General features: G+C 35.7%; 1 protein-coding gene across 2 annotated transcripts in view; it reads right to left on the minus strand.

The window, feature by feature from the left end:
- Positions 1 to 23080, minus strand: part of pld1b (phospholipase D1b) — a 71394-nt gene that overhangs the window by 12587 nt on the left and 35727 nt on the right. For both annotated transcript variants that reach the window (XM_007232665.4, XM_007232666.3), the window contains exons 2-18: positions 21472 to 21648; positions 20224 to 20390; positions 12888 to 13030; positions 12689 to 12794; positions 12513 to 12578; positions 12317 to 12375; positions 12082 to 12174; positions 11358 to 11510; positions 11105 to 11254; positions 8174 to 8257; positions 6015 to 6096; positions 3957 to 4067; positions 3668 to 3856; positions 2633 to 2849; positions 832 to 960; positions 472 to 590; positions 228 to 341 (exon numbers count right to left, since the gene is read on the minus strand). In XM_007232665.4, the coding sequence (XP_007232727.3) occupies positions 228 to 341; positions 472 to 590; positions 832 to 960; positions 2633 to 2849; positions 3668 to 3856; positions 3957 to 4067; positions 6015 to 6096; positions 8174 to 8257; positions 11105 to 11254; positions 11358 to 11510; positions 12082 to 12174; positions 12317 to 12375; positions 12513 to 12578; positions 12689 to 12794; positions 12888 to 13030; positions 20224 to 20390; positions 21472 to 21616 (2127 nt within the window). In that variant the 5' untranslated portion in view covers positions 21617 to 21648. The remainder of the gene's footprint in view (positions 1 to 227; positions 342 to 471; positions 591 to 831; positions 961 to 2632; positions 2850 to 3667; positions 3857 to 3956; positions 4068 to 6014; positions 6097 to 8173; positions 8258 to 11104; positions 11255 to 11357; positions 11511 to 12081; positions 12175 to 12316; positions 12376 to 12512; positions 12579 to 12688; positions 12795 to 12887; positions 13031 to 20223; positions 20391 to 21471; positions 21649 to 23080) is intronic.

Here is a 23080-nt window from a genome sequence, read left to right on the forward strand (position 1 = left end):
CGAAAAAGAGAAACTAATCCGCCTGAAACATTTATTACACTCTACAACTGTAGGGGGAGCCCGGGAGCACAAAATCCCAATCCTACCTAGTGGAGCTTTAACTGTCTAAAAAACACAAAAAAGTAGTATTTTGAAGTAAATGTAGGACTAGGAATAAATGCCAGTAAAAAAAAAAACTAATCTAGTCACAGATCATATGAGTCTAAGGCTGTAACAGAAGGTGTTACCTGAACTTTAGTGGGGATGCAGCCTGGAACCTGGTGTTTGATCTCATTAGCAGAAGACAGGGACTTTGGGAGGAGGTATGGGTATGAGAGGGACCTGTACTTCGGTTTCATGATCTAAAAGTAAAGAAAAAAATAATTCATAGTCAAATCAGCTGGGAATTTTAATGGTTTATTAACATGTTAAGCACATGTATGATAAAAAAAAAGGATGAAAGAACACGAGGTGATAGTTTTGGATTGTCACCTTGGTAAAATTCCAGCGCTGAATGAAGTGCCGTGCGACGTCTCTGGCAGCCTTCCCATGAAGCACGGAGGCAATGTCATGCCAAGGCATTCTGGGAGTTATGTGCCTGTCGATGAAGTCTGAACAAGTACAATTTAATATTTAACTTTACAGCAAGACAAAGTGCGCAATTTCTTAATTAGAGAAGCAGGAAGGAATGGTCCAACATTTATCCACTATGCTGTGCAAAGCATACATGCAACTATATGAAGAGAACGCTGCTTGAGGGATATCTACATGTCATTATTGCATTTATGTGTTCACTTTCTTTCTCTAGCCTGCAATTTGGTAAATTCCTTTAACTCAAATAACGAGATTTACCATCAAATGGTTTGTCGAGCTGAATCCAGTCCTTGTGGACAAAGTTGCAGTAGTCTTTGCCGTGCCAGAACCGTGTATTTCCCATCAGGCCAATGACATCAGCCTGCAGATCCTGTGCTGTTTCTGCCTCTAAAAAGAAGAAGTCATCAAAACATTCAGTTAGACAACATGAAGAGATAAAGACAGATTAAACACAGGCACAAAAAGGGCAAACTTTCATCCTGAAGATAAAATGGCCAGGAAACCCATGCAATACAGAGCAAAAGAAAAACACCATCAATCAGTTTTTGTACAGCCTGTGGCTCAGCACTAGAAGACAGCACAGTAAGATGGATCACAAAGGCTGACAAAAACCAAAACAAAACACAATGGGACAGTGCTGTCTTTGAAGAAGATAAAGTGAGTCATAAATCTTCCTTTGGAGCTTGGAAGCGAGGAGTCTAACAGAAGCTTTTTTACTACTCTTGTTTTCAGAAGAAACAATGAATGAGCAGGCGTCCCAATACTTTTGTCCATGTAGCTTATGAACTAAAGTGTGCTTCATATAAATCCTTACTGTTGGAATTCACTACCTGACAATTGGCTTCTAATGTAAGTGTGTATTAAATCACAACAAAACAAGTAAAAATAAAATGTCTTATTGTCTGTATGCTACACATGCAGATAGATAGGTTTAGAAACCACAGAACTGAAGTCATTTAAAATAAAAAAGAGAGACTCCTGCTGTGCTGATCAGGGATCAGATCTATATTTTAAGTAGGAATATTACATAGTATTCATTGCAAAGATTTCACAAAGATCACAAAGGTATAATCCTGGATCAGCACTGAAGGCAGGGCCCACAGGAAACACACGGCAGCCAATCTAACACCAGTCGTGAGCCTCACTCACCGGCCTGGCAAAGACAGGAGGGTATGGGCACCTTTAATTCCATCCATTTAAGTGGAATCAAGTTCTGTTGGCTGCAAATACTGTTAGAATAACCTGCAGAAAAGGGCAGCCAGACACTCGTTACTGTGCCCCCAAAATCAATACTCTATGAAATAAGGAATGATATTTAAAAATAAGTTTCTTAAAACTACCAATATAAAAACACTACCAGGAAAGACTGTGTATTTATGTATTTGGATGAGTCACAGTTTAGTCCAACCTTAATAAGACTAATAAAACAGCTGATGACCAATAATACAGCTACTTAGAAACTTCTGTCTTTCATGGTAATGTTTTACTCATCTCATGTCTTATTCCTCTTCCTTTTTGTGTAAACAGACCAATGAATTCTTGAAAGGTCATCTAAACTATACATACATTACATATATGAATAGATTTTATGGTGTAAGCAGCATTACTGTAAGACAGAAGATTTTACACAAAATGACTGTCCTGCTCACTTTACCAAACTTACATAGCGCAATTTCTGGCATTCTGAGCTTAAAATAGCAACAGTGGTGATGCTAGTATTCCTATTAAATACAAGGCAGTGAATGTTTTACTTATTCCTATTAAATACAAGGCAGTGAATTCCTGACATGATTTTCAAGCTGTTATTTTAAGGTAAAAAATATACATAATGCAGCTTTAAAATCAATGAAGGTCATCAGGATTAGTTTCTTCACCATTCAAGAATATAAATATATAATACAATATATTTATATAGCACGGTAAACACTTATTAGCACATTGCAGCCTAAAATATCAATACTAAAAAGAGCTAAATTGTGATAATACTACAATAAACTATTTGTGCTAACACTTTAACTAACTTTAATGCTTAAAACTTTTACAATAAAGATGTACTTACTTTCCTCTGAGCTGTCTATGCTGCTGACGCTATCCGCAGGTGCCAGGCCATGCTTCTGCAGGTGTTTGCGGATACTGAAGCGATTTCTCCTGGTCTTGCCATAGCCCTTCAACTTGGGAAGCTCCACAGTGTCTGTTCCTATTGCTTTACCATTGCTATGAGCTGGAGCTGGGCCGTTTGAGGGTGCAGCCATGTTTAGGGATGCCTCCCCCACATTCTGCAGAAGAGAGGACAGTAAGATTAGTTTGTACATGTGTTCACATAATCTTTTTTAACACACTATAGTATGTGCGAAAAAAGCCAGTGGCAACTGTTCAGGAATTCAATATGTGAAGTTTTTAATCAGATTATTAAAGGAAGCCTAATCTTTAACAGTTTGCTACTTATGATAAATCATAATTAAAGATGAGTGAGCCAGTACATGTTACACCCATACAGGCCCAGGCAACAACACCCCCACCACCATGCTTTACAGATAAGCTAGTATTGGACAGATATGGTCAATAAATCGTCAATATTGTTATGTCTGAGACCATTTTACAAGAAATTCTTTTTTATATCTGTGCTCCTTTTGGCTGTAATAGTGTCAAAATACATGTCAACACATTAGTTAAGGTGTATACTCATGAAACTCATTAAATCTTTATCATAAAATGGCATTATGGGCCCTATTTCAGCAATCTATAGTGCACAGGTCAATTGCGCATTTTAACAGTCTGCTACTTATGATAAATCATAATTAAAGATGAGTGAGCTGGAATCTGTGAGACCCATGGAGGCCCAGGCCATAGCACCCCCACCACCATGCTTTACAGATAAGGTAGTATTGGACAGATAAGGTAGGGATGGTCAATAAATCTTCAATATTGATATATTTGAAACCATTTTACAAGACAAAAAAATCAATACTGACACTTTCTTTAACTAATATTTTTGTTTATCATTATATATCATATATTACCATTTCAAGATAGGTCAGGTCTTTTTTACCTCCACACTCTTTCTCTTATCATGCTAATGGAAATTGTTAATCACCTCTGCTGAAGTGTTTAGAGTTCTGGTCACACTCCCAACATCAGTCAGCCGATGCTCTCTATCGTCCCAGCGCCCATACGCCAGGTCAATGCCTCCCACGAAGGCCACTGATTGGTCAATAACCACAATCTTCTCATGATGAGCCCACAGGTAGACGGAGGATGACACATGGTCAGGATGTCTCATTACCTGCAAAAGAGAGATATTTCTCTGTAAACATCATTTCTTAATCTTATATTTTCTTTTCTCATACGCCACTCCCAATGCTGTATTAAGTCTCTGAATATACCTTGATGTTGGGGTGGAGCTGCAACAGTGTCCTCTTACTGTATTCACTGTTAATCCCGAGGGCCAGTTCCACTTCCTTATACAGCATCACAAATATCCGTACTCCTTTTTGCTGTGAAAGTTTTAAGAGAGAGATCAACACATTAGTACAAGGGTATATTCATGAAACTCATTAGATTTTTATCATGAAATGACATTATATATCTGAAGTAAGGAAATACTAGGGGTGGGCGATATGGTCCTAAAAAATATGATGATATTTCATGGTATTTTTGTGATGAAGACACTGACAAAACGTTGAAAACAAAATAAATTCTATTATTGCATATGATATGATATGGCACATCCTTAACTAAGATACTAAAAAATACAAGAATTCAGCAGATTTGTAACAGAAGTCAATGATCCAGAATGTCATGATACTAATAATGCACTCCAAATATCTCTGTATATCCAGAACTGAGGTAAAATAAATGATACTGGACAGATATCATCTGTTTGTAGTAGATATAAAGTAGGAAATGAGAATTTGAGTGTGAATTTTCCTTTTACTAAAAACAGCAAAACATTGATAATTGGGTGTAGTTGATATGGAATGATATTTCAGGGTATAATATAACTTACAATATTTAAAAATGTTGGTGATATTATTGCGTATGATACAATATGGAACACCCCTAGGAACTACACTTGCAACACATGCCATAAAAACAGTACCACTTTAAAATAAGACTACCTTTATAAACAGTTTATACATGTTTACAATTAGTTTATTAATGATTACTTATTGGGTTGTAAATAATCAGTTATAACATACGTAGAAAGGGCAACAATCTAGATGGCTGTAGGTTCACTATTTGGCAACAACAGGTCATCATTGCCCTTTCTACGTATGTGTTATAACTGATTATTAATGATTTTTAAGGCAATTACAACCTAATTAGTAACCATTAATAAACTAATTGTAAACCATTTATAAACCCTTTATAAAGGTAGTCTTATTTCACAGTGATACCAAAATATTTTATAGAAATTATGTTTTGCCTTAAATAAGGTTTTTGTTGGTTGCAAATATACCATGCAGTTGTGCCCTGTAGTTACAAAACGTATTGCATAGCAGCAATGAAAACATTTTCTACACTAAAATTAAACTTCAAATATTTATTTTAAATTAAAGATGCATGCTGTTCATGCATGTCAAAAATACTTTCCTTTCTTGTACTGTTACCTTATACCCCCACACACCGACTAGTTTGTTAATAGTTTGTTTCTTCTGCTTTTTTGTATAATTTCCAGTAATTTCATATTAAATGTTTTTTGGTTGTATCATATACAAAATTAGATCAGTCTAAATGTGTAGATCCTGTAATGGACTTACTTCTTTAGATCTATTTAGAGCATAGCTAGGTTTTTAGCTTTTGAACACAACACAAAATTGTTGTGAAACACCATATCCTGATAAAGATAAAAAAATAGAAAATGCAGAAACTGTGTTTATGGTTTAAGGAGCTAAATTTAAAACCTCCACCCATACGTCCGATCTTACCATTTTGTGGATAATGGAAACTCCATCATGATGCACCAGTGAAGTGGAAGTATTGGGTGCCTTCAGGGAAAAAGTTAACCTAAGAACTAACCTTCACAAACTTCACAAGCACCCAACACCTCCAATTCCCAATAACCAAAGCATCATAATTAAGCCATTTTTTTCAGTACGCATGTCCTGGTGTTGGTTTTCCATCATCAACAAAATGGTAGGAGTGGACTTAGGGATATCTGGGTGGATGTTGTAAATCTAGCGCCTTTCTAGGTTCTTTTCTTTGGAAGGGAGAAGATATATGTTATATGATGCTTCACAACACTCGCATCTTTTTTTTGTGGTGTTTATAACACTGCTGTTCACATATTATAATACTCATTTTATATGTTTATTATTGCTGTGGTTGTAATCCGTATTAGTGGATCTGAGGAAGTTGTGACAAGGATAACAAAGATGTCCCCTCCTTTGGTACCAAAATAGTGGATCATAAAGAATAAATGAGCATGCTATATAACTCACTGCTTTGCGTTTCAGGATGCAGTCAAGACGCCAGCGGTTGCCTTCAACAACGGGTCTCTTGAGAAAGATTTCAGGGCTCAACCTGCGGTCACACAAAAATGACATTTAATAGACCAATAGAAAAAGAACCAATACAAATATCAGAAATTATAGTGGCAGTTTTCATGATAAAGATTAAGACTAATTTAACTATATTTTTCTTTCAATGAAACATTTCTATTCAAAATGTTGGGTAGACTATGCTTAATCCCTGTCTGGGAGACTACTCCCAAAAAACTTTATGACATACGATAAACAATATCTGGGTTTTTTTTATCTGATTGAATGTCAAGCTAACACATGCACAAACACACCCTCACACACATTGGGTTTCTGACACACTGACTGACAGACTTGTAACAGTGCACCTGCTGTCAGTCTGATACAGGTAACAGATCTCTCTGACCAGTGTTCCCTTTTGAGGGTGTCTTCTGTGCGACGACTCTGTTCTCTGTATATGTGTGTGTGTTTATGTGTATGTATGTGTGATTTGTATTGTCAATATTTTATTATTTTTAATTAGAGGATAAAACTACTGACAAAAGCATATTCAGGGCATAAATAGTATTAGTTTTGGGACACCTGTTCATCCACTGTATCTTCTGAAATCAAGGTTATTTAATGGCTATATTGTCTCTCTTGTACAGGGAAAACTAGATTTTGGAGCATTGCGGTGAGTATATGGCCTGAAATTAGACATATGTTTTACATTATAAGGCACACTATAATTAAACGTCTATTTTCTGGTCTATTTACACACATAAGGTGCATTGGATTAAGCAGGTCTCGCCGCTGGGTGGTGGTGGGGTGAGTAGTTATCTAAGTTAAGTAAAGCTAAGCTAAGTACACCAAAATGTGATTCTTAAAAAAAACAAAACACTTTCTTTTAAGGTCAAACGAGCACTGGATGTTAATAAACACAGATTTCTCTCCTGAAAATTGTTTATTTGGGTGAGTAAAGCGCTTCCATTTATTAACTGCAAGCTTAGATTCACAAATTTCTCAAGCAATAAGGCTGGAGCATTAGCATTAGCCACTAACCACTAGCGGCTAATGCCACCCAACAGAGCTACACTGAGAAACCCTGGTTGTTCCAGTAAGCCAGGGTGCGATTTTAGCTAGCGATACGTCTCACATAACTTGTTTTAATGCAGTAAATGTGCAGGCTACAGTCCGATATACTCACCTCTGAACGACAAAAGAGCTAGCGTTTAGCGGCTAATGCTAATACTGCTCCAGCCTTGGTATTGTACTTTAGTGGAGTGGCGTTACTGCTCCTTACAACCTGACTGGTAAAATTCATACATAAGGTGCACCGGATTATAAGGTGCTCTGACGATTGAAAAAAATATATATAAGGATTTTAAAGTGCACCTTTTTTGTGCGAAAAAATGGTAGGTTCATGTTCATCTGCTCCAGAGAGTCATATTCTTTAGACAATACTTCTTTGTCTAGGGACTAGAAAAACTCCATGTGTGTGTGCATTTGCACATCTCTTCATTCATTACAAGGGGGGGGCAATAACAGCTGAGGAGCAGAGGATCACACAAATGTGTGTAAATGACCTCATATCCTGAAATGATGTAAAAATGTAGGTGTGTGTATGTCTATTTTGTAGGGCTTCGTCAAGCATTCCTTCATTCAGTAGTTTCCTCTTTTCTTTTTCTCTTCTGGACTATGTCACACATCTAAAACAAATAAAACCCACACTCTCTATGTAAAATAAGTAAAATAAATAAAGTCGAAACGCGTCTGTTTGAATGAGCCACATTAAAATGTGCAGTAGTGGAGAGTGTAGCGTTTTTTTTTTTTTGTTTTTTTTTTCACATCAAGTCTTCGTATAGGCTTCCCTTCTGACCTCCTAACCTCCTGCACTTCTCAGGAGAGTAAGGGAGATGGAATGTTTGCTTAAGGTCTTAAATATCAGCGTACCCTCTTAAGATTCCGGTAGTTTCTTGGAAACTTCCTTGCTGGGTATTTCCTCTAATAGTGGCACAGCTTTGGTTTGCTCTATTTAGCCTAGTCTAAATGGCTCCAAGAAACAACTTGAAGTCATGCTCTAAAGATATTCATGCCAATTTATACTTGGCTAAAGTGAATTGTGTCTTGCTCACACTTACCACCAATCAGTGATGAAGATTTCTTCCTCAGCTTCCTCCAGAGCATTTGCCACATCTTCCATATATGTTTTACCATTCACATACCTAAAACAGATATCATAACCGTTAGCTTTTTTCATCATCACTTTAAGAAGCATTTTTCATTATTATTTTGAGAAGGTTAACTTCTCAAATGAAAAATGTACCTCATTCAGGGTTCATACACGTTCTAACTAATACATTTCCATGATTTTTAATGACTCTTCCATGCCTTCAAGAAATTTTTTCACGACCATTAGATGTTTAAAACATCAGTGCAAACATAGACAATAAAACCAAAAATCAACTAAAACTATAATCGAAATTGATTATAGCAGGTCTAAAATGAATCTGACACAATTTTTAATAATAAAAAGTGTGTCAGATCCTGAGAGCTCCATTGTGTAGGGCTAAATTACTGAATTAACTCTGAGCTGATGTATTTTATTAGCTCAAAATAAAATTTCTCCATCGATAAACGGAAACACAAAAATTTAAGACCAAATTTCCAGATTTTAATTTTTCCAAAACTTATCCAGGCCTGGAAATGATCAGATTCCATGACTTTTCCAGGTTTTTTATGACCGTACAAACCCTGCTCTTTTAAAGAGAGCTGCTGTTAAAGAGGCAATACAGTATTCCTTAAATTTATACAGCTACCAGTTTGAAAGTTCAGCCCACTCTCATTCTCTTCAATAATTTTACGACAAACCTGCAAGTTCATTTTATTTCTATCAAAATTAAGGATATTAAAGCTTTGCTTATCCAGCATTTCTGGAGTAGCTGTGTCTACTGTCCAGGCATGACTTTCTACTAGATTTTGTAGCATTGCTGTGAAGATTTAGCAACAAATTCAGCAACAAGGTCATTAGTGAGGTCAAGCTGTTGAATTATCACCATCCAACCTCATCCCCAACTCCTTAACTTATCCCTAAAGTATTCCAGAGAACACAGATCCACATACTACTCCTCAATACTACATCTCAATGCTGGGGCTGTTTAACCCAATAGGTTCGTAATTACCTGTTTGACAGGGTCCTATTTTATTAACAGATAAAGATAAGCTGTGTGTGTGTGTAATGACGTCTCTCTGTTAGCAATGGTAGCAACAATAAAGCTGTGTCCACAAACATTAGGAAATATAAGGGCAGTTTCCAAAACAAGGATTAAGTCTTGGACTACACAGCATTTTAAATGGAGATTTTCCATTAAAAGGAAAACATAGTTTAAAACAAGGTCTAATCCCTGTCTGGGAAATTCACCAAAGAGTGTATTATTTATGAATAGTGAAAATAAGCAATATTAGGCTATATAGAGTCATAATCACATGTCACAAACTAGAAAGCATTGTTTAATATCCACTACTAAAATAAAATACATAATAATGAACATATTGATTAATTATTTTTTGTTTATAACTTTATTGCAAGTGATACTGCTAGCTAATGAGCTAAAGACTTATCTGAGTAACACACTATCTGGGTTGGTGTAAAGGTTGGCAGAACTTTCTGCTGACAGACAGGCGATAAAAGCCATTGGAAAACAGCCAGATATTTTCCAGGAATCACACATCCACATGGGATTTAAGGTATCACTACTGCTCGTCTTCAAACAGTGGATGTATTGCTTCCCCATTAAACAGCTGAATTATTCAGGTAACAAGCAAGCTAATGGGGCTTAATGCTCCAATACTAAAGCCGAAATCATTCTGCTCAGCCAAGACTAACAGCTCAGCTGGCCTTGGCTGAAGAGGATGATTGGTGTTTCATTGTTGGAGGATTATCTGCAGTCTCTCACACGGACACTATCACATTCCTGTAAAGGGTCAGCAGAGGATCGCAGCTGCCGTATTGCTTTCACTCTCATTCTCTCAGGTTACTCCAGTGAAACCGACTTCACCTGGAGACATTTAAGGAGTCCATGCACTACAGTCTACAACAATGATTAGTCTGTCACTAATGATAACAGAAATTCAACACTCCTAAGCAGACGAGGACACAGCATGTTAAATCCAAGCTCAAGTAAACGTATTGTTACTTCAGTGAAACAAGTAGGAGACAAGTAGAACTGAAAGTTTCCATCCAAAATAGCCTGTTTGAGTAGGAGTAAGGGCCCAAGGTGTACTCAGGCACTGAGTCCTCTATAGAACTGCCCTATATACAACCTTGCTGCACTCCTCCAATGAACGTCGCCTCGCTTTGCCAAACACTCACACAAAGCAATCCAGACTGTTCTCATACAGAGTTCCCCAATGGTGGAACAAACTACCTTCCACTACCAGATCAGGAGAATCTCTCACTATCTTTAATAAACTCCTGAAGACAGAGCTCTACAAAGAGCACTTACTCTCCTAACACCTCTAACACACTAACTACTTCTAACCTCATTTCCTTCTTCCCCTCCTTCACTTCTCTATCCCATTATTTCCCTTTGACCTCCTTTAGGCCCTGTCTAAAGATGTTTTTACCTTTAAACTTCTATTACTTTTGTACTTCACTATTGTCAGTGCCAAATGTAATGTAACGTAATGTAATATCTGGTATTTAATCTCATAGGAATTGATGCATGTAAGTTTTTTTTAGGTCTAAAACAAATAAATAAAAACAAAAGTGAATGTGAATGCAACTGCAAATCAGGAAGAATAACCCAGAACTCTTTATATAAAAGGCAATGATTTAAATACCTTTTTTTTTTTCTTTTTTTTTTACAAAATATCCTTGACTAGAACAATGATGATTTGATAACACCCAAATATAGCATAAATGTAACAAAGCTTTAATTTATTCAATGTCACAACCAGTTAAAACCCAACTGTGCTCTTATTGGAACCTTTAATAAAGATGTAGTCACTGTATTAAGATTAAGGCACTATATTTACAACTGTGTCAGTACAGTACTGAAATATATTGTTACCATTTGGCAGGGATGTTTTCCGCTTGTTTGGCAAAGGAGCCAAATCGGTGGTCCTGGAGGAAGGCACTGCCGTGTTTGCGCACAAACTCATCGAGGGCCTGGCCCCACCAACGGGCATGGCGATAACTGGAGAACTTCAGAACCAGGTTCCTGGAGAAAATCATCAAGAGCTCATACACACTTATAGTACCACATTTAACAACCAAAAAAGGAACATACAGTACATGTGGTCTATCAAACTGAGATTATTTACCTGGACAAGCTGTCAACACGAATGCCATGCTTGGTCTCAGTGTCTTTAGAGTCCATTTTGATGCAGAACTCTTTGTCCACCAGAAGGACAAACGAGATGGACCCTGAGTCGGGCTTCATGTAAAGGAGGAAGGAGTCCTTTACCACCAGCCACCTACAGAGGAAGATGCAAATCGTCATTATAGACTGATTATCAGTTTATTAGGTACAACTACATTTTAGGTACCAAATATGATGTGTGACATATGAAAAATGATGGTGGTTCTATCACTTTCCAGAATACACATAAAAACTGTGGATTGAAGACCATTAAATGCTCACACAACTTTTGAAATTAAATGTCCCATTCATCTGGTATCCACTAATCAGGCATTGCTCTGTTCATTCATGGTGCCTTGTCATGAGCATGCAGGCCAGTATACAGCCTCACTCAACAAATAACTCCTCACTTATCACTATATAATCAATTTAAAATTAAAAGGCTTTTATGACTTCTGCCAATGACCTTTACTTTTTATTGTATGTATGTCTATGTGCATGTTTTAATACAATATTGTGTTTTTACAAGCAAAAAACTCATGTCAAGATTAATTATATATAAATTATTTAATTTTCTAATGTATTTTGGTGCCAGAACCTCAGCACAGTATGGTAAAAAACATCACACTTTAGATATAGGACAATGATCCAAAGAAGATTACTCTCTGCATTTCGAGGACACTGACCTTTTCGACCAGCGGTAGCATATTTTGCTGTGGCCGCAGCAGTTGAGTCCAGGAATACGGTGACCCCCTGACCTTTTGTAAACCATGCCCTCCCTGAACACCAAACAGGGCAGAAGAACAAGGATCAGTAACTCAGATCTTCAGGGTCATTTAATATACATTGATTTCTCCATCAATAATGGTGTACTCTGAATATCAATAAAAGGCAATCGACAAAAAAAAAAAAAGCTCTTACAAGCCTTTTGGTCCCAAGTCATGAATGAAGGACAGCTGACTCACATCAATAAACTCCATCTATGACAAAAAAATCAGTACCATGACATAAAACATCGGAAATATACATGTAAAAATGTGAAATATGTAAAAGTATGTCAGTTATTTCGTATATTTGTTTCCACTCTAAATAATCTTTATGAGGAAGGAGAACTCACAGTGGCATGGTAGTTCCTGTACATTGGCATTTTTAGCAGCTTATTCAAGTAATCTTCCAGTTGTTTCTGTTAAAGATACAATACAGAACAAATTAAAATTACATTTATTACATACTGAGCTGTCTCTTACACATCGTACATGCTAATGTGTATGGGATATTAAAGAGGAACCCGACCCTCCGGCTGGACACTTGCTCCTCCCTGACCAGTTCATCCCCTCCTCCTCGCGGCAGAGTGGGCATCTGACGCGTGTGTCTCACTGTCTGCCTCCGCTCTGTGTGGCTACAAACAGCAAGATGGTAGAAATGTGTAAGACAAATGGTAAACGAGTTAAGGAAAGGAAAAAGGAAACAGTAAAACTGCTGCTGTACTCACGTGCGGGAGGGCAGAGGAATCCGCAGTAAGGTCTTGTAGGTCCGTAACTCTCTGTGCAGCTCCATGAAGTGCTTCTCCTTCCTTTTCACAATCCAGGTGAAGTTCCCATGTCTCAGCTCGATCCTGAAGACTGCAGGGAGCATCTGCAGGACAGATAAAAACAAGTAAAATGGTGAACATCATAGATTTTTTGGATGCCAGTAGAAATACTGCATTTCTCTGTGAGATGACTGTTATTTTTTTTTTGTCTGAAGAGACAGAAGTATGGTGGGATTTTCATATTTTCTGTAAATATCTCAGTATGACTGTTATGATTGCTTAACAGATAATTACTCAGTAAAAAAATCTGTTTGCAGTTTGCATGATGCATATGTTACAATCTCCATCTGGTCTCCCTTACAGTAAGAAATAGAGCCTGAGAGATGCACTCATTTCTATGTATTTTTTAACAAACTGTATTTATATGTCTTTAAAGCACACTGTATTTATATTAGATTAAATATGTATTTTACGCATACAGTATTTGTTTTTGTATATGTGTTTGTGCACTTTTTCAAATACCGTACACTGTTTTCGATAGATTTTTGTTTACCACACTGTATCTATGAGTATTTTATATGCATTTTAACCATGATACATTCTTATACATTTGAACCATACTGTACTCAAATTATGTTTTCACCAAAATTATGTATTATTTATGTAACACATTTTTACACACAGTATTTTTTTTGCATTTTTAACCATACTGTATGTGTGTTTCACCATCCAGTATTACACAAATGGTAATTGTATGTAATATTGTATGTTATATTTTTACCACAATGTATCCATATATATTTTTATTATACTGTATCTATGTGTATTCTCCTTTTACCATACTACATGTATGTGCATTTAGAAGCACAGTTTATTTAAAAAATATTATATATAATTTGTAAAGGTATTTATGTGTATTTTTACCGTTATATTTGTATATGCATTTTAAATACTGTATGCATTTTTATTATGCTGTTGTTAAATTTTTAAAGATTTTTACATTTTGTTGATATTTTTTAAATATACTATTCCATATCATACCACAGTTAGTTCCGACCCTGCAATGTGATTGGCTAAGAGGCGTTTTATGAGTGCCGTTATCAGCCGGTAATGCACTGGAACCGAAGCTCTCCATGTATTACTTCGCCACATACAGGTAACCTAGCAATGATGCAGAGCTTACCAGCCAAACAACGCAGCTACAAACAGAGCAGCAATTGAACTACTTTACCTCGCTGACTTTTTATAACCAAACAGATCATATGTTCACATTCTCTTTAACTCAAAATCTTTCAATAAACAGCGATAATGGAACTGTGGAATAATCGCAATAATACATTTGAGGTTCATGCTATTGTGCATTATTGCGTAAATATTTGACTTTATGGAATATCGGATATTAGCTTTTTATGCATGTTTAATTCATAATATTACTTTTTTTTTTTCAATTTGTAAAATACTTAGAAGCATTTCTCACTATTTGACAGATTGTCTAATACACTAAATAACTGAGACTGGAGACTGGGCTTGCCCTCAAGCTTTTTACAGTGAAACTGACACATTTATCAATTAGCGGTGAGAGCAAGTGGTGTGGCTCAGTTTCAGACGTTACTCACTGGGACTTTAGGGCCCTGTTTGCACGCCTCATTAGTGTCCATTTAAACCTCATGGGGAGATTTGTGGTCGCACTAACTTGTTCAGTGCAGCCATCATTTAATTATGTGTCTCTGGCAAAGGAGAGCAAGCCATCTGTGAACATTTCAGGAACACGTCAACACATATTTTGCTTTAAATGAGATGAAGACGTGTTGGCTGTCAGTGATAATTTATACTATGATATTTAACATACACTGTATAGTTATCATGGGCAGTGAAGTATCAATCCTGCACATCAAACAAGTTGCTGTTTTTTTTTAGATATGCAAAGCGGCTCTGGTTTCACAAGCTTCCACTGTGCTGTCTCATTGTGATCACATGCTTTGTTCCATGTTTATACAGCTGTTTCAGTCTGTTTTTGGTCTGAGCACCTTCACAGCTCACTGTAAAGGTTTCAGTGCTGTTCTTAATTACTCATGGTTTTATATACACCAAAGGTTCCACCACATGAGATTATACTAGTTATAATTTTAATATTATTAATTAGTGCCCTATATATATAGAGCCCTATAATATTTTTGAAAATGTATGACCACAAACACCAATGCACAAATTGCTATTAAAAATTTAATCCATGTAATTTTCCTCAACACAAATTTAAATAGTATCTGAAATGTTGCCTTCATGTATAGTACAGCATATAATATATAAAAGTGTACACATTAGCCCACACATTGCATTTGAGAGTATTAAACAGGTTAGAAGGTTATGGTGATAAAATTGTAATGCATATCAGAGTGGACTAGACTTTATAAGCTGATAGGATTGTCCTGTGTTGTGTATTGAGTGCTGCTGCTGGCTAAGGTGTGTGAGTGCTGTTACTTAAATATGTAGCGCAAACACTCCTGGAATACCACAACACATTACAACATTACACGCATTGCTCACTTTAAAAAACCCTTCCTGCAAGGCTGACGTAACTGACAACTTACCACCAAAAATGTGTGGTAAGAATGTGAGGTAAATGTGAGGTAAGAATGTCCTGTTAAATGGGTGTTATACTTAAATATACAACAGCTTTTTTTCTAAATGGCAGGTTATGCTGTCGAGAGGTCAAATCAAGGAAGTCTTTCTGTTATCAGATTGTGTTGGCTTTGTCACTACCATGCTGTTTTGGTCTACTGTACTACCTTTGATATTTCTCATCGCTATAATCATAAACCTCATCAACCTCAGCAATAACCTCAACTGTAAAGCAGTGCTGCATTTGAAACCATTAAAGAGCAGATTGAATCAAGAATAAGAGTAGGAGTGGGCGGGTCGAAACGACGAGCAGCTCACTTTTCTTTCAAAGTATTTGTGGAAATAAATAACTACATGATAATAATATGTTTTGTCCAGATTGTGTTCAGATTGTAAGGGAACAGTTTTATACCATTTAAGCACTACTGCTATTAGTCGTACCGATGTGGTTGGAGGTTTACACACACTCTAATAAACTGTATATATATTTCTAATCTGTATATAAACTTTTAATCCTTCAGAAAACCCAAAATGAAAATGTGTAGACCACATTACTGTCTTATTTTAAATAAATGCTATATGCTATATTGTGCTATATGTTTGCATTGGAGTAACTTAGCCTAATTTGCACAGTCAATATACAGTTGTAAAGGGTTAACACAAGCTTGTACTAAGAATAGCACAGCATGGCACAATGCCACTTTTCAGCCCTATCACTACTAACCAATACTGCCCTAAAATAATATATGAATATTACAGGGTATTTTTTTTAGTGGGAACAATATAATTGCCAATATTTACAACTATGATGTACAATTAATTTCAATAACATACTACTGCAATAAAAATATTAAAGTTTTATTTAGTTTGAAAATAACAGTTTCATAAATTTTATAGGAAAAAAAGATAAACATTTGTTTATTTCTTAAACAGTAGGGTACCAAAATTATAAGAGTAACACAATAAAGAACTAAACAAACAAACAAAACGTTCTACAGTGCAGCGTATTTAATGCATGCATAACAATAAAAGTAAATGCAGTAAATAGCAAAACAAATACAAAACAGACTGCCTTTAAGAATTTTGCTCCATATCATGATATGGCATTTTAATTTTTTTTTTTAGTACAATATGATATGACACACCTCTAACCACTATCCTAAAATATTATTATGTATTACACCTTGTATTACACTCTTTTAGACAAGCAGCAAAAAATGACTTTGCATATTTTACTTGGCATGATCTGTGTTTTTGTACACCGTAAGCATGCAGACATGATGCAGTCAGTGACTCTGGCTTAAAGCGTACAACTTTACATAGATTACATTGATAAAGAAAAAACAAACAAAAGGAAAATGAAGACGGGCTTGTTGCCAAATTCTGTCAGTGCTGAAAGGCTGAAAGCAAGTACACAGTAAACAAAATTCTTTCAATTTTAGAAATTAAGTGTTTATACTACCTTAAAGTTTCAAGTTTATTAAACCTAAAAATAGCTAAAACAGATTAGTGTTCTGCTTATTAAGTACTAAATGTCCATTTTTTCATTACATGTTCAATGCATAATTGGGTACCTCTTTAAAATAAGACTACCTTTATAAAGTGTTTATAAATGGTTTACAATTAGTTTATTAATGGTTACTAATTAGGTTGTAAATGCCTTAAAAATCATTAATAATCAGTTATAACACATGACCTGTTGTTTGTCAAATAGTGAACCCACAGCCATCTATATTGTCAAACTTCAGATCTTGTCAGATACTCAACTTACTTTGTCTTCTCCATCTCCGTGTTCTCCATCAGTTTAACCATTTAACTCCCAAGTTTAATCATTCTACCACTAACTCTTTTAGTCATTTATAAACAACAGGTCATTATTGCCCTTTCTGTGTATGTGTTATAACTGATAATTAATGATTTTTAAGGTATTTACAACCTAATACCTTTTATAAGGGTAGTCTTATTTTAAAGTGGTACCCATTTTTGTAAATTGGCTCATTTAAACTGCTTATTTAGAAGGTGAGAATGCAACACTGATAATGTTATGTAGAACCTTTAGAACCACACACAAGGCAAATTAATTCAGTTCTCAGCAAGCCTGTGTGTGATATCATTACGTCTACTACAGCAATTCATTCATAAAAATGTCCCAAACCACCCCCCCCCAACCAAAATTCTCAGAAATCCTTTTCACTTGCAAATGTGAGCACAGTGCACCTACTGTATATAGCCTTTGTATTCCCACAATACTGACACTGGCTTAACAAGAACACTTTAAATATTGTTGAGAATTGCATTTTAAATTTACATTTTAAAAAATGCCTTGGAAAGGAAGTGTACCTTGGCAAAGATGAATAATGAGTGTTTGCTTCACAGAAATGACAAATGAATATAAATAAATAAATAAAAGCTGTCTCATTATTCGAAAGAAATTCCAGCATAAGCACAGATAATATGGTATTTTTGATACTTGCACTTTGCTTTCTGGGACAGCTGTTCCTTAAGATGTTCATTAGTAAAAAGGACAAGCAGCACAACATTACTACACAATGCAAGCTGAGACTGTAGCTTACTGTAGCGACTGGCCTTTACATCTCGTAAGCAAGCTAATCGCACACTGCAGGTGAGGATTTCAGCACTTTTCAGTAAGAACTTTTTAGTCAGATTTTCAAAAGAGTAATTAAAATGTTTTTGAATCAGGACTAAAAACAAAGCTATATTTATAGGCATGCCTATTAAGTCAGTGGCTATTTTTGCAATGACCTCCAGTCACAGCCTCTACCCTCCACCCACAGACTCTCCTCACTGCACTAGCAGCAAGCTGATTGGTTCTTTTTGTTGTTTGTCTGCAAACAGATGCCATGATGAGCGTAACGAGAACTCCCATTCATATTTAACCAGTGGCTGGTCTCCTCATTAATAACATTTTTGGCTATGCTATGCTGCTTCTGTGTGAGCAGTAAAGCAGTCAGTCAGAGCAGAGCTCATCAAATCATTCACACCATAATACCAACACACCGTAATAGAAAAAATAGTTTTAGTCCAAGGCCAAATCATGGTTGTAAATTGGTGTGTAAAACTACATCTGGTGGGCATTTTCCCCCAATCAAAATAGCATGTCTTCTGTGCAGACATCAAAATAGCTGACTTTTAACAAACTGAAAGATGATTTTTTTTTTATTTCTGCTGGCAAAATTTTGCCTCCGGCTTTTTTTTTCTTTGATCCTACAGAGATTCTCATTCCCTGTGGAGGAAAAGCATCCCAATTATCTGCAGCTATGAACATCCTACTGCACTAAATGGGGTTTTAGGCAACGGCAGACTTGTGCCACATGTTATAAAAAAAATTAAAATCTACTGCAGCCTGATCTAATCATAAAAAATCTGATATGATTATTTATATGGCTGCGAGCTGGGCAACAGCTCACACTTCGGAGGTCCAGACACCTTCGCTTGCATAATGTGTGCTGCAGGCGGGGGACGGTGTGGCGTCAGCAGCGTTAAGCCTAGAACTCCCAGCTTCACATTAACAGCTCCTACATTCTGACATTCAATTCATTGTAGATCTATATATGTGGGCTATGATTAATGGACTGATTTAAAAGAATTGCTAATTTTGTAAGGAACAACTCAGCAGGGGCTTGTCAAAAGGTCTAATGACACAATTTGTTCTTTTTTTATGGTGAAAATCCTGTACAGGAAACAAATCCAAATCTTTTTTTGGCCACATTTCATTTTTTTTTTATGTGCACCCAAGAAATATGTAATCAATTACATTTACAATTACACATTTTATAATTTTATATGCTAAAATACATAAAAGGCAGTAATTATGCTTTAGAATAGTTATCAACACTATTTTATGTGCACAATATATAACTTGTGTGAGGCAAATTAAAAAAGTCAGCTATTTTATGCATTGTAAAAATTTTGTGTCTGCAAAAAAGGAATAGAATAGTCATTCGGACTAATGTGATTTTAAGTCTTGTTTTTAAAAAAGTGACTCAAGCTAAAATAGCTATTTTGTTTACTCTCTAAAATGGTCACTTAACCTGAATTTGTATCCCAAACTAAAAGAAACAGTAAAATAATGGTTAATCTTAATATGTTTCTTTAGGGATAGATTTTACTTTATAGCCCTGAATGTAATACTCCACCACAGTTTCCAAAGCAACATCTCAGGCCTAAGGCAGTATATCCACAACACTTTCAGCTTTTTTGTGATGTAGCTTTTAGACCTTATGACATTTAGTTTTAATCACTAATACAGTGATTATAAAACAGCAGTTTCTCTAGGACAGTGCGTTTCATTCTCTGAATGACTGACTAATATTACATATAAACAATTTAATTGTGCAGAATATTTGAAAAATAAAAGGAATTCCAATTTAATGTAATCTAATCTAATCTAATTTCTTTCAGAACTGATGTTCTGGAAAAGCAGCTTTACAGAAATCACTAATAAGGCAACAGGTACAGGATAAATCTCACTCAAAGCTGGAGAATATGAGTCTTGGGGGAAACCAATACTCATATCCTACGTTAAAAACATTTAGAAATGATACGATAATGAATGGTATAATGCTAATGCTAATTTAGGTACAATATGGTCAAATACACACCCCTGTTGCAACGCTGACATCATATGTGTCTATGTGTGATGTACAAGGCCACTGACCTTAGAGACACTCCTCTGGTTGGTGATGTTGAAGCGATCCTGTGCAGAGGCGAAACGCTCCACCTCCAGAATTTTGGCAGTGATGGGAAAAGATGTGAGGAAAACTCGAGCGCCCGGCTCTTTGAAGCCTGTTGTCTGATAAACAGCGGAGAAACGGATACGGGAATCTGCAACAGAGCAATCGAGAACTAATGACTACAGAGATATAAAAGCTTAAGCAAATGTTTATTTAAACACAGTGTTACAGTACTGTTTCAGTATTGTTGCAGAACTTGCATTCAAAATTATATTTAAATATCTGCAATAATCAAATATAATAATCAAAATTATAATTACTAAAGGGTGTATTGTGTAGGCTTGAGTTTGAAAGTTCTCAGCTGTAACACACACCTACTTAGAGAACTGAATTTTTAGAATGAAAGCAAGACAGTCCACATTCTTGCTCATCTCTAGCTCGCAGAAGCTGTACCTGTAGTATTTACTGAGTATCCAGGTGTATCAGGAGCAATCAAACAGTCTGACTATTTTACCAGCTTACCTGCTCAAATCTAAATAATAATGATCATAGATTTGTGCTCATAATTCATTTGTACTATAAAGCAGCCTCCTGTCGTTATTGCAGCATTCAACTAAATCTGAGTAGAAAGTATAGCTCTATATACTTCATAAATCAGCCTGCTAATTAAAAGTCAGCAGTCACACCATCTCTAAACACCAGGAACTCAGTTCACTTGGCTGCCTATATCTATGCCTGAACAGTGTTTGACAGGTATGTTTAAAAGATAATGACCTTTTTGAGCTTTTTTATAGTTATGAAACCCCTACTTAAATTAGAATTTTAACTTCATATAATCTACACAGACCACACTTATAATAATTACAGTTTATTTGCTAATTCTTAACTGCTGTATTTTGGTTCTGAAAAAAAATTAAATAAATAAATAAATTCAAAGAACGCATCTAAATGAGAGGTGTTCAAACACTGAAGCTAATTACTAGCTGGACATCATCCATTATAAAAACCCTATCTAGTCAAAGTAAAAAAATAATAATTTAATCTGTTACTGGGAATATAGTATTTCTAGTAATTTAGTGTTAATATGGAATTAACAGTTGTTGCTCTATGAAAACGATATTAGTATTCATTAATTTCTCAAAAGATCAGATCTGTGACTTGTAATATAAACGTAACCTAGATCCCTTTCACCAGGCCCTATACGGCCATACCTGCTCTACATTCTCTCTTACCCGAGTTATTAGCATCCTGTCCATCAAACACCTCCTCTCCGTCTCCAATGTCCAGCTCGCGTGTGTCTAGGTTCTCCATGATCTCGGTCATGTCTGTGGCCACCAGATGCAGGGTACTGGATGTGGGTTCCTGCGGCCGCAGCATGGCTAACACTCAGCCTGCCGGCCAGGGCTGTCCTGCAGTAGAAACAGAGCATGGGAAGCTTTAGGAAGCCTGTTTGATTTAGCTTTCAGTAGAGTTCAATTAAAGCAATGTTTCCACTAAACATATTGTTCTTTTTATATACAAAACATGTGTGACACACTGTATCAAACAATGTTACACAAAGCTACTACACATATTCTCTGAGTTCCTTAACTTAATTTTGGTCAATATAATATTACATAGGTTCGTACAGGATCCACAGCTCTGTTAGAGTTCACAAGTAGTGAATGGTAAATGCAATTGGTCTAGCGTAGTGGATAATGACACCAGCCTGCATGTGGCAGACAAGTGTTCAGTTTCCTAGTGGCCCACATACAATCTCTTTTTTATATGTAACACAGATGTGTTATTTGAGTGGCAGTGTGAATGGCAAAAAAAACACTAGCAATTCACTTTCAAACATTTTCACTTCCGATTTGGGCCTAATTTTTCATATTAAAATAAATCTGCTACATATCAGAAAAATGGCAGAGATTTAATCTGAACAGCCAGATCAGAAGTCATGTACCTTCTAAAAATGAATTAATATGTAATGTAATGTGTTGTTTCTTTTGTACACACCAAATTGGGGGTAAAATAATATATTTCAGGGTATTTTTTCAAAATAACAAAATATTGAATAAAAAAAATCTTTAAAGAACACACCACTGCAACAAAATAAATATTTAGTTTTATTTTGTTTATTTTGTGATATTATTGCATAAAATATGATATGGCACACCCCTAATTGAGATTTTCACCAGATTGTAACAGAAGTCAATGATTCAACAGGTCATGATACTAAAAATAAAAGTAAAATAAATGATATTGGACAGACATAATTGGTCTCTATTAGATATTCAATGGGAAATGAGAACAGTGTGAATTTTAATTTTGCTACAAACAGCAAATAAATCTGTAAATTAATGGCCTACATGGCCCTAAAATAGTACAATAGTTCAAGGTACTTTTTGCTATAACGATATTTAAAAGATTTTGGCTTTTAAAGATTTGGAGATTATTGCGTGCAACACGCATATGGCACACCCCTACACTGCATTCAATATTTTTATATCAGACAGTAATTGTTATTTAGAATATGTAATTTATAATAAATGTAAAGCAATAAAGCAAATTAAAAGTGTTAAATTAAAAGCTACTTCATACATTGTAGGAACATGTGTTTGTATGAATGGAATAACAGAAATGGCCACTGAACCTACACATTCTAAACTGAGTAAAACAGTAAAGTAATGGTTAATCTTAAAATATTCTTTGGGGAAAGATTTTACTTTTAATAGCTCTGCATGTACCACTGCACTAAAGTCTCCAGGGTGGAGGAAACTCAACCAAGTATCCTGCCAAAAGCTTGTTCTTAAAGTATCATAAAACATTGTCTCATGACTTTATGATGCAGATTTTTCA

Source organism: Astyanax mexicanus, chromosome 1 (genome assembly GCF_023375975.1).
Source record: "Astyanax mexicanus isolate ESR-SI-001 chromosome 1, AstMex3_surface, whole genome shotgun sequence".
In the NCBI taxonomy this organism is placed as follows: domain Eukaryota; kingdom Metazoa; phylum Chordata; class Actinopteri; order Characiformes; family Acestrorhamphidae; genus Astyanax; species Astyanax mexicanus.